A 13,363-nucleotide genomic window follows, 5' to 3' on the forward strand; every position below is an offset into this window, starting at 1 on the left:
ACTAGATCTCAAACAATAGTATAAAATTTTAATCATCCAAACAGTTTTGTGCTGGTGCAAAAAGGAGGTCAGTTAGTGAAACAGATTAGGTACATAGTACATAGAAACAAATTAACAGAATAGCATAGTGTTTGATAAATACAAAGACCTCAGTTACTGGGATATGAACTCAAAATTAAAGAAGAACTAGAAAACAACCTTGAAGAAATTAGGCAGAGACTAACATATTATGCTGTGTGTTACAATAAACTCCAAATGAAGACATGACTTAGATATAAAAGGTGACATCATAAACAAATTAGAGAAGTAAGGAAAGAATTGCCTTTCAAATCTATGGATAGATTAGGGAGCCAAGATGGTAGAGTAAAGGGATCATTCAAGCTGAACTCTCATAATATTCCTCTTGAAACAATTTTAAAATAATGCATCAAATCAAATTCTAAAGTGTGATGACCAACAAAAGATTGGGAGGAGACATTTTTTCCAGCCTAGGACAAATTAGGAGGTCAGAAGTACAGGACTGGGGCTGGAGTGGAGGTGGCTGGCAGTGGTGGCTAAACCAGCAAGCAGCTGTAGCAGCACTAGTAGTACTGGGAGCTCTTGCCACCCAGGGATGCTAAGGAGAGTGAATACTTGGTCGGAAAGAGATTACAGAGGACCACTTTGCTAGCACTGGGCATAGAATAGAGTGCCATTTGGCAACTCCATTGCCGATCACTCCTTTCTAGTCGTAGTTCCATGGTAGAGAGAAGTGCTCATAGTTGCAAGGGAGGAGGGATTCTAGTTCCTGTGGAGAGGAGTACTTCTATCATTCACAAGGGAGAGGATGCTAGGATTCAGACCAGAACACAGACCAGGAGGACAGTCACCACGCGTCTTGTCTCACATCACCTTAGCAGCACTGAAAACTTAGAAGCCCCTAAAACTGGTTGTGAAAACAATAGGTTGGAAAAAGCCTGAAGTTCATGACACTGGTGACTCCCCTCCACCAGCGGTAAGCAGAGCCCAACTCTAACAGAAAGTTGAATGTAAAAAAATAGGCTGGAAAAATGAGCAAACAAAAAGAAACTCTTAATAAAAGTGTTCTATGGTTACAGGAAGATCAAGACACAAATTCAGAAAAAGTCATCAGTGTGAAAATAGCTCTAAGTAAAGCCTCAAAGAAAAATGCAGACCGGACACATACTCAACAAGAATTCCTAGGAGAGCTTTTTTTAAAAAGAGGGGAAAAAAGATTTTTCTATGTGAAAAAAGAGCAGTAGAGGAAAAGTTGGGAAAAGAAATGAGAGCAATGCAAGAAAATTAGGACAAGAGAATTAATAGCTTGGTAAAACAGGCACAAAAAATATTGAAGAAAATAATTCCTTAAAAAGCAAAATTGGCCAAATGGAAAAAGAACTAAAAAAATCCCAGTGAAGCAAATGATTCCTTAAAATTTAGAATTGATCAAATGGAAGCTGATGACTCTATGAGATATCAAGAAACAATAAAACAAAGTCAAAAGAATTGAAAGATAAAAGGAAATGTGAAATCTCTCATCAGAAAAACAACAGACCTGGAAAATAAATTGAGGAGGGATTATGTAAACATTATTGGAATACCTGAAAGTCATTATCAAAAAAAGAATCTAGACATCAAATTTCAAGAATTTCTAAAGGAAAACCATGTGGATATCTCAGAATCAGAAGGTAAAATAGAAATGGAAAGAATCCATTCCTGAAAGAGATCCCAAAGTGAACATTCCTATGCACATTATAGCCAAATTCCAGGGCTTCCAGGAAGAGGAGAAAATAATGAAAACAGCCAGAAAGAAACCAAATACTGTAACAACTACCATGATAAAATAGTAGAGGGCTTGGAATATGATATTCCAAAAGACAAAAGAACCAGGATTGTAATCAAGAATAATCTATTTAGGAAAACAGTATAATTCTACAGGTGAAAGAAAATGCAATTTAGTTGAATAGAGGACTTCTAGTCATTTTTGATGAAAAGGTCAGGTCTGAATAGAAAATTTGACATTCAAACAGATTCAGGAGAGGCATTATAAAGATAAACAAAGTGAGAAATCACACAAAAAAAATAGGTTTAAACTGTCTACATTCCTAAATGGGAGTTAGAAAAAAATCTACTTAGATGGGGGCATGGATGTGAGTCTTATGTTGGGATAATCTCAAAAGCAAAATGGAAGCCTTAGAAATAAGGATGTCTAGTGAGAAGCGGAAAGGGAGAGGAAGAATGGGGAAAATTATCTTTTCTAAAAAGAGCTGCTCCAGGAAAAGTTTTTTACAGTGGTGGGGAAAATGGGAGGAAATGGGCAATGCTTGAACCTCATTCTCTTCTGAACTGGTTCAAGGAAGGAAGAATATACACATATACACATTCATTTGGGTATAAAAATCTATCTTACCCAACAGGGACATAGGAGAGGAAGAGTCTAAGAGAAAAGGAGAGCAGATTAAGAATGGCAGTGGTCAGAAGCAAAACGGGGCGGGGGGGGGGGAGAGGAGAGAGAGAGAGAGAGAGAGAGAGAGAGAGAGAGAGAGAGAGAGAGAGAGAGAGAGAGAGAGAGAAGGGGAAGGACCACTTAACAGATAAGTTGTCAAAGTACATGGATAGGCAATTGTCAGAGAAAGATACCCAAAATATCAAATGAATCATGTGAAAAAATATACCAAATCACTAATAATTAGACAAGTGCAAATTTAAGTAACTTTAGCATTCCATCTTAACATCTACCTGTTTGGCAAAAATGACAAAAGATGAAAATGACAAATGTAGAGAATCAGGAGGAGAAAATATAATTATTTATTAGTTGAAAATTGAAAAAAAAGTCAAGACAAGTCAACAAGTACCTACTATGTGCAAGACAACATGATAAATGTTAGTGATTACAAAGACAGGCTAAAACAAAACAAAACAACTCCCAAGAAAGCAATTCCTGGTCTCAAGGAGCTCAGAAGGCAGGGGATGTCTGATTTTGTATTTCTAGGTTTTAGTAATGTGCTTAGCACATAGTTAGCTCTTAGTGAATGCTTTTTCCCCCTTCAATTCTGATTCTTTTTATAAAATGTATTAGTCATTAAAAAATGAAATAGACTACTTTTACTGGGCATTGATAACTTTAATAAAGGCAGAATTTAATTCAATCAAATTATACATGCTGCTAAAAGGCATGTGAACTCTAATATATTTAATAACTTATTCTATAACATACATCAGTGTCAGTCTTTAAAAACTGAGGCCATTTGTGCAGAGAGCTCTCTTTCTTCTAGTCTTCCTCTTCTTCTCACTTCTTACTCAGATATCTTGCCTCACTATACCTTCCTCCCCTGTCTCTCATATAGAGCTAGCCCTTCTCCTTGCTAAGGCAAAGCCATTCAAATGAAACTTTGATCTCATATCCTTTCATATTCTCTAGTATATTGTTTCTACTATCATCCTCACTCTTTTTCTACTCTCTTTTCATTAGATTGTAAGCTCCTTGAAGACAAGGACTGTCTCTTGCCTCTTTTTCCCTTCTCTTCTTTCCCCAGTACTTAGCGTAGTGCCTGACATGTGGTACATGTTTGATAAATGTTTATTGATTAAATCTTCAATCTTTGCCTATTTACCCAGCCCTTGCCTGCTGCCTACAAACACATTGTGTCTCCTTCATCCTTAAAAAAACCACAGCTTGATCTAACCATCTCTCTTAACTAGCTATTGTTCAATATTTCTCCTCCTCTTCTTGGATAAACTCCTTGACAGAGCGATCTACTAGGTGTCTTCATTTCCTATCATATATTTTGTTAAACCTTATGAAATCTGGTTTTAGATGTCATCATTTGAATGAAACTGCTCTCTACAAAGTTACCAATGATTTCTCAGTTGCCAAATATAGTGTCCTTTTCTCCATCCTCATCCTTCTTGATTTCTCTGCAGTCAAAGACACTGTTGATCAGCATCTCCTAAATGCTCTTTTTGTTCTTGGTTTTCATGAAAATATCATCTTGGTTATCCTCCTACCGGTTATGCAAATCATACCCACTGGTCCCTGTACTCTACAAGATTCTGTATTGTAATCTCTTCTCACTCAGTGTGATCTCATTTTGTGATATTATCAGCTCTCATAGATTCAACTATCATTTCTGGGCAGATGATTCCAAGAATTCCATATCTAGATATTGTTTCTATTCTGAGGCTTAGTGTGGCATTTACAAATTTCTTTTGGCCATCTTGAACTAAAAATCCCATAGGTATTTCCAACTCAACATCTCCAAAACAGAGCTTATATTTCTCCCTAAACTTTCCCTTCTTTTCACCTTATGACTATTACTGTTGAGAGTACCGCCATTCTCACATTCACCCAAGATTACAGTAACCTCAGTGTTATTCTTGACTTTTCACTTGTACTCATCCTACATATCCAATCAGTTGCTAAATTTTTCTACTTTCACAACATCTCTCTTATACACCTCTTTTCTCTTCACACGGGCATTACCCTACTCTAGGTTCTCATTACTTTTTTTTTGGACTATTGCAATAGCCTTCTAATTGGTTTCACTGTCTCAAGCTTTTCCCTACTCTAATCCATCTTTCAATTAGGTACTAAATTGATTTTCCTAAAGTAAATGCCTGACAATGTTGCCTTCTCCACCCCCATAAACTCCAACAACTCTCTCTTTCCCCTAGGGTCAAACATAAAGTCTTCTCTTTGGTTTTTAAAGCCCTTGACAACATGGCTACTTCCTCCCTTTCCAGGCCTATTAATTTTTTTTTTTTTTTACCATCTGTGACATTTAAAAAGGTTTGCGAGACATAACTTCTGAGTAATTTAATCATTTTATTAATAATGCCAGCATCTTAATAAAGGATGGTAATTTGACCACCTCTCTCTTAGACCAAAGACAATCCTCACAGCAGGCACACAGTTTTTATGTCCTTTTGGAAGAGAGAGTGTTCAAAAGTATTGCAATCAACTCTGGCTAACAATTAATGAGAGGCGGACTTTACAAAGAGAAGTGGGCTTACTTCAGTGAGGGGCTGGGAGTGACATCGTGTCACCCTTGGACCGAGAGACTATCTCTAACCAGACCACCCCCAGCCTTGGGCAATTTAGACAAAAGAGTCTGTCTCCTCTCAAGCTTGATTGAATGGAATCCACCTTAGACTAGACATTCCTTGTAAGGTTATTTGGGGTCAGATGGAGGAGAAGGTTAGCTCAGCCTTCAGAAACTGAGGTCTTGAAATGAAGATAGAGAAAAGGGGGAACTCTGAATCTCTCCCAAATCATTAGATATTAATAGTCATTTCTCTCCCATCCATTTACTTTACAGTCTGACTACATCGTCCTTGCTTTTCCTTGCGTACAGCAGTCCATCGTCTTCTGCTTTGGTTATTCCCTGTGCTTGGAACACTTTTCCTTCCTCTCCCCAGACTCCTAGCTTCCTCCGAGACTCAGCTCAAACCAGTTATTGTCCTTTTCCTTTGCCCTAGTACCTTTTTTTTTTTCTGATATTACCTTCCATTTACATTCTGTATATCTTGTGGATACATAGTTATTTGCATATTTTCCCCTCCATCATAATGTGAACTCCTTGAGAGCCAGGACTGTATTTTTGCTTTTCTTTCTATCCCAAGTACTTAGCACAGTGCCTGACATATAGTAAGTATTTAATAAATACTTGTTGACTGACTTTCATACAGCAATGGAAACACATTTTCTTATGGCCTTTTCAGGCAAGGTTGATAATAAAAAAATGATAACCAATATTTATATATTGCTTACTATGTGCCAGGTGCTATGTTAAGTGCTTTTTAACTATCTCATTTGATACTCTCAATGAATGTGTGAGGTAGGTGCTATCATTATTATCCCCATTTTAAAGTTAGGGAAGCTGAGGCGAATAGAGGTTAAGTGACTTACTTAGGATCATACTGTGAGTAAATGTCTAAGGCTGGATTTGAACTTGAATGTTCTTGACTCTAGGCTCAGCAATCCATCTGCCGTACCATCTCATCAGTAGCCAGAATAAGGGACATTTAATATATTTAATTATTTTTAGTTTTTTAGTTAATCTTTTTTGACAAAGGGCAAGGAAAATGATGAGGTTTATGATGAGTTTAAAAAAGGTCATTTCATCAATCATACAATTTTAGAGCTGGAAGGAATATACATTACCATAGAATATACAAGAATATACAATAGAAGAGCTAGAAGCAGCATAGTATAATAAAGAAGAACACCACATTGAGAACGAAGAGATCATGGCTTCAAATATAGGTTCTTTCACTACCTATGTGACTCTAGGCAAATCACATAACTTCCTTTGGCCGCATTTTCTTTATTTCTAAAATTAAGGGCTTGGATTAGATGATTGCTGTGGTCTCTTCCATCTCTAAAGTCTGAAGATTTTATGTACAATATTATAGCTAGAAGGGACCTTCAGGTACCATGTGTTATAGTTGGAAGGGATGTTTAAATACAGCATATCATAGTGTAAAAGGACCTTTCAATTCAGAACATTAAAAGGCAGGGCATAGAACATTTAGAACTGGAAGAGGCTTCAGACAGTAGCTAGTCCAATTCCCTCATTTTACAGACTAGTTAACTAAGGCTCCTTGAGGACTTGCCAAAGATCACATGGTTAGAAGAACAGATGGAGGTAGTTGAAGGTATACATGGTAATGCACCAGAATGGGTAACAATGAAAATTTGGTCGAGAAATGATTCTTTGAGAAGAATGTTTGTCAGGTAAATTAAAAAAAAAGTCCAACATATTGACAAGAAGAAAACAAAAATACAGCAAATTGGAAGTGCTTGAAGTTGAAGTCTTCTTTAAAGAGGCAGAAGCTGAGATTTAATGCATCTATAAAAATGCCTAATTTATATTTAGACAGTAACCTTTATGTCTTCAGGTAGCAATTGAATTAGAAAAGAGTGAAATGTAGTCATTATCATTTAGCCAAAGGTTGACATTTGATTATGGATACACATTGTTTATAATAATTATTTCTCTTAAGTTTATAGCCTACTTTAATTTTTGATTAAGTAAGTTGAGATTTTCAGTCAGATACATTTTGGACTGGGTAGCTTCTGAAGTTCCTTCTCTCTCTGCTGTTCTGTTATTCTACTGTAACTTTGCATGTTTGCTAACAATCTCATTTTAAAATTACTTTGAAATTTATTCAGTTTTGAATTACAGTATTTGTACATATTCTTCCTCTAAAGCCATATTTTGATACCTTATCCTGTTGGAATGTGACCTTAGGACCTGAAAGACTATGCCCATGGAGCGATAGGTCTCATAGCTTCTATCAAACAGGAAAGTTTTAAAATATTGGCTGAGTTTTGGTCTGGTGTGTCTGCTATCTAAGATCTCAGTATGTAAAAGCTTATCTCCAGAATATTAGTCATAATGTCCTCAATTTTTTCTGTCAGAACCATTTGTAAACTCTTTCTCAAGGCAAAGCTGGATTGATGAAATCATGTATTTTTGTAGCTTCCATGTACACTCTTTCTTTCAACTTACAAATGTCTGGTTGTAAGAACAATACTTGGTCATTGAGCTTTTCTGTATCCAAAAGCATTCCAAAGCATTTGTACAATATTTGTTAAACCTTATTATGCTTTGGATAGAAGTATTGCTTCATTCTTATTTTTTATATGGGCAAATAGTAATGTGGAGTACTGAAGCAGTCATGCAATGATTTTTCTTATTGATCAGAAGGAATCAGGAATAAAACCTTTCAAGATCCACTGAGATTTTAAAAATTATTTTTTTCAGGTTATCATACTACTGTTTTTGGAGTATTTAGCGATTGTTTGCTGGACAACCTGCCAGGAATAAAGACCAATGGCTCCACAGTAGAAGTCATTCCTGCTTTGCCAAGATTGCAGATAAGCACTTCATTACCCAGGTAAGCAGAGAGGAGAACTTAGATTTACATTAACAAAAAAAAAAAGAATTCTTGCTTTAAAAAACTTTAGTCTTTGAATGTTTTGTTTTCACATGACCCAGAGGGCAAATGTAATCTTACTCATTAAATTAAATCTACAGTTCTCTTGATCAAAGAGAAGGTGAATGATTTTTTTATTTTAGGATTATTTTAGGATTGTTAAGTAGGACAAGGCTTTGGTTAATGCTATTAGAAATGGTACAGGATGGACGTGTATCCAATAAAGATCATAACAAAGTGTGAACTGTACTTCTAGAATGGTAATCTTTGGGAAGAATGGGGCCTGACTTAAAAGAGGTAAAGCAGAATTTAGAAGTCTTACTTATGCATAAAGAAACATTTCCCTTCTCTTTTTTGATTTTAAGCTTGTGAATCATCAAATGAGACAGAGTGGCATAGTTAATAGGGGATTAGTCCTGGAGTTAGCAAGGCCTGTTTTCAAGTTCTGCATTTGATCCCTGTTTGCTGTATTACTTTGAGTAAATCCCACTGCCTCTTAGTGGCTATAAATTGCCTAACTGGCCAATGGACATTGGAGTTTCCTTACTGTAAACCCGTGAAATCACAGATATAGAGAAAAAAAAATCAAAAGAGATAAAAGAATGTAGTCTGAGTATTTGTGTCCTTTGTTCCTAGGGTATTTTGCATTAACTTCTACCAAATTATGATGAAATAGGTGAAAATAAATACCACCAATGTTACAAAGGTAGCAGCAGTATTACTGCCTTATATGGATGAGCCTACAAGAGAGGCAAAAATCATAGAATATCCTAGCAAGAAGAAACTTTAGAGAATATTTAGCATGACCCCTCATCTTATAGGTAAGAAAATCAAGGCCCAGTAACTTAAACAATCTGATGAAGCTCACCAGGTTAGCATGGGGTAGATCCAGTTCTGGAGTCTGGGTTCTCTGATTCCTCGTGCTCTTTATATTAACCTCAGTATCTTCATGTCACTTGGTATAAAGTATTGATGTTCTCATGTGGCACTATCTCATTTACCTCCCACCATATTGCTTCTCTTCTACTCTAGCTGTCTCCCATACCCAGAGCTTTCTCTTCTTCCTTATCTCCCTTCCCGGCTATCTTCAGGTTCCAGCAAAAGTCTTACCTTTTGTAAGAAGCCTTTCTCAGGCTTCCTAAATCTGAGTGCCTTTCCTCAGAGATGACCCCTAGTTGAACAAAATGTGTGTATTTTGTTTGTATATAATTGTTTGCATGTTTTCTCCCTCATTAGACCATGAACTCCTAGGAGCTGCTAAGTGATACAGTGAATAGAATGCTGATCTTGGAGTCAGGAAGACCTATATTCAAATCTAACCTTAATAGATATATGGCTCTGGGCAAGTCACTTAAACTCTGTCTGCCTCAGTTTTCTCATCTGTAAAGTGGGGATAAAAATAACATCTACCTCTCAGGGTTTTTGTGAGTATAAAATGGATAATTGTAAAGTGCTTAGCACAGTGGGTAGCACATAGTAGATGAATCCTTCCTTCCTTCCTTCCTTCCTTCCTTCCTTCCTTCCTTCCTTCCTTCCTTCCTTCCTTCCTTCCTTCCTTCCTTCCTTCCTTCCTTCCTTCCTTCCTTCCTTCCCTTCTTCTTTGCCTTTTTTTTTTGCCTCTCTTTGTGTCTCCAATGATCAGCACAGTTCTTGGCATATGGTGGGAACTCAAATGCTTGTTGACTACAATCTTTTCAATTACTATTTCTCCCCTTCATAATTCCCCCCCCCCTTCGCCCAATCTCTTTTTTCTCCTTTCTCTTTCCCTAATTTTAATACAAACTCACAGAATGTCAGACTTGTAAGGGACACCAGAGGCTGTCTAATAAAAATGACAGCTGAATAAGAATTTTCTCTACAGCATCACTGACCAGTGGTGATCTACCATATACTCATAGACCTCTTTTGAGTAGTAAATTATTTTGTCCTGAAGTAAGCCATTTTATTTTTGGGTTGTTATGGAGCTTTTCCTTGTATCAAGCTAAAATTTACCTTTCCCCAGCTTCCATCCACTGCTTCTAATTATGCTCTTTAGGTCTGTGAATTCTCTTTCCCATGATTGTCTTGAATATGAAGATGACACTCATGTCTCCTCTTCTCCACCTGAAACATTTCCAGTTACTTCAAATGATTCCTATATGACTTGCTTTCTGGTCCCTCAACATATTGATCTTATTCTCCTAGGTTGTCTTGGTTTGTTGTGTCTTCCTTAAAATATGGTGCCCTAAACTGAACACAGATTTCTAAGATATGGTCTCACTAGGAAAGAGTTGAGTTTGGACTATCATCTCCCCTATTCTGGACACTTTTTTTAAATGTACCTTAATTTTATCTTAGCTTTTTTTTTTAAACTATCATGTCTCATTATTGACTCCTATTGATGTTGCACTCCATTAAAATCTCAACCCCTAGGTACTTTTCATGGTCTTGCTTTCCCTGTACTGCACTAACATAGTTGAATTTTAATGAATTCCAGGAATTGAAGTCAAGCTCACAGATTTATATTCTGAATTAAGACCCTATTGTTTTCCCTTTTTTTGAAAATGAGGACATTTCTCTATTTCTAGTCTAGTTGTGCTACTTTTACCATTATTTTTTAAAGATTGATGATAGATCAGTATCACATCCATTAGTCCTTTTTGTCTCCTTAGGTATTTCATCTTGGCCTGGTGACCTGGGCTTTTTAAGGGCACATAGCTGCTCTTTTATCATCTCCTTATTTATTGCACATTTCAACTGTCTCTTAATAATTTTTGTTCTGTCCATCCCATTCTAGAAGATCCTTTTCCTTGATGTGGGAAATAGAAGTAAAATTAATAATTTGATTTCTTGGTATTTTCAAAATGGCATTCATCATTATTGCATCCACTCGTAGCAGCAGTTGTATCTTCTAATCCTCTTCTCATACCTATCAAAAATCAAACAGCTATTTTTCATGTGCTTATCATTCATTGCCAGCTTCAATTCATTTTGAGCTTTAGCCTTCCTGACACTCACTATTTGATAAGATTTCATCCCTCATTTGTATTCTCTTTCAGTTATGTGTATTTACTCTTATCTTTTACGTGTCTTTTAAAAGTATCATTTGGTTGATGATGGCTATAGATTCATTCTGATCTCTTTATATAGCTTCTACTTTTCTTCCTCTTTGGAAATGTTTGTGCTTGTGTTATTAGAATTTCATTCTTGAGAGCTTCCCATCCCTTTTGAGGCAGATTCTGCATAGATGTTTTAGGCCATAGGATCCTCATGATTATTTTTAGACATGCTTTAAAATAGGTTCCCATGGATTCAATTATGATCTCTATACAAATAACTCCAAGATCTATATATCCATCTAGTCTCTCTCTTGAGCGCCAGTCTTGCATCATGAATTACTTATTGGAGGTTTCTTTTTCTTTTTTTTTTAAATAGATTTTTATTGACCTGGATTCTCCACTTTATCCCTCCCCTTTCCTCTCTCAGAGAGCTATACCTTATAACAAGAAATTTTTTTTCTAAAGGAAGAAAAGAAAAAAAATTCAGCAAAAACTAATCCGTCCTTTGAAAAAATTGACATGCTATACAGTGATGTAGGCTCATTGGAGGTTTGAAGCTGAATGGTCTGCAAGTATCTCAAACTTAACATGTCCAAAACAAAACTCATTAACTTTTTCTTTTTTTTTTCATTTTTTTTTCATCTTTTTTTTTTTCATTAACTTTTTCTACAAGCTGCCTGTCTTTCACGCTCCTTGGTTTCATCATTCTTTTAGTCTCTCAGGTTTGCAATAATGGAGTCATTCTTAATACTACGCTGTCACTCATTGACTTCTCCTATCTCCCTCCCATTGGATTCAGTCAATTGCTAAGCTTTAGTGATTCTACCTCCATAGCTTTGCTTACATCCATTTTCTTCACTCCACTGTTACATGGTCACTAACAGATTATTTTTTCAGCACCTCTCAACTGTACTGTTGAACTAGCCACTTAATTGATATCTCTGCCTTAACTCCTTTTCCCAATCCATCCTTCATACAGCTACCAAATTGATACACCTATATTAAGTATTTAAACATGTCACTCACCTGCTTAAAAAGATCAAAGTAGTTTCCTATTTGGGGATAAAAATGGAAACTACTCCTTTTTGAGACCTTCACAATATGTTTCCAGTCTACCTTTGCAGACTTACTGCAAATTACTCCTCTTAATGCATTCAAGGTTCAAGCCAAACTGGCCTACTTATTATACCTGACATTCTATGTCTTATCTCTTCAACTTTGTACAGGCTCTTCCTAATATCTGGACTGATCTCTGTCATACAAATAACATTTATTTTACATGGGCTGGGATGGCTTCTATTTAAGGAGGCAAGGAGCCCATTCTAGTACTTGGTTGGTATAGAGACCTAGGGATGTAAAAAGCCCAGTTTATGAGGAATTGGTGTTCATGAATTTTGGCAGAATTCCTATTGACTTGTGTAGCAACAATTTGGCTAGCAGCTACTTGTGGCTGTGTAAGACCAATAACACCAGCATACAGAAGGGTTGCTAACACAGGTTCTTTGATCTGGAAAGTAACTGTAAGGGGTTAACAATCTCAGTTTAATCAAACATACATATATCAATCACTTAGTTCAGGGGGAAAAGATGAGCCCTCTGAGCTTCGGAGAAAATACAAACAAATTACAAACATCAACAGACAGATCTTGTCTGATTCTAATCAATTCATAGTTATCAGAGAATCACCAACATCTATCTGGGTTACAAAGCCGGGGGTAGTTATGGCTTGCCCAGAGTCTCAACACTCCTTCCATGAGTGTGCCCCAAAAGTCAAATGCCAACCTTGGATCTTATATACCTGTCTCAGGGCCCTGGCGCAGTTAATTACCTCCTGTGCTGAGAAGCACTCAAACAAGGAACAGTGAAAAATCCCATTTTGCTGGCCATTAAATTTGAAAGGCAAGAATCATTACAGGCATTTAAGAGAACAGCAAAAGGCACCGCCCTGATTACTATTATAACTTGCAGGATATCTTTTTAACTCTGTCTTGTTGCCTTGATGAATGAGAAGACAGTGTTTGTATTTTAGTAATTATATCCTTTGAATCTCTTGTTATAGGTAAAGCCATTTTTATTGTATTGTATGTTTGATGAGTGTTTTATTACATTCCAGTCCTGGGCATGAACACTGGACTGGTGTGAATTAGGTCTGATCTAGAATTAATTCCTTTTACCTTTTGCCTCTTAGAATCCCTAGCTTGTCCCAGTTACCTACATTAACCTTTTCCTGATTCCTATGATTGTCAGTGAAATACATACAAATGAAGGAGAGTCCATTTCGGTTCTGCAGATAGTATGAGCTCCAGATATATCCACAATAAGAATACAAAATACCAGTTATCCACCTCATCCATACATCCCACAATGATACTAAAGCTTGGATT

At 36.5% G+C, this 13,363-nt stretch overlaps 1 protein-coding gene across 2 annotated transcripts in view; it reads left to right on the forward strand.

Annotated features, from left to right (window-relative positions):
• TRAPPC9 (trafficking protein particle complex 9) overlaps positions 1 to 13,363 on the forward strand; it is a 1,018,418-nt gene that overhangs the window by 229,072 nt on the left and 775,983 nt on the right. For both annotated transcript variants that reach the window (XM_036742028.1, XM_036742029.1), the window contains one exon: positions 7,770 to 7,902. In XM_036742028.1, the coding sequence (XP_036597923.1) occupies positions 7,770 to 7,902 (133 nt within the window). The remainder of the gene's footprint in view (positions 1 to 7,769; positions 7,903 to 13,363) is intronic.

The sequence above is a fragment of the Trichosurus vulpecula genome, chromosome 1 (genome assembly GCF_011100635.1).
Source record: "Trichosurus vulpecula isolate mTriVul1 chromosome 1, mTriVul1.pri, whole genome shotgun sequence".
Classification (NCBI taxonomy): Eukaryota; Metazoa; Chordata; class Mammalia; order Diprotodontia; family Phalangeridae; genus Trichosurus; species Trichosurus vulpecula.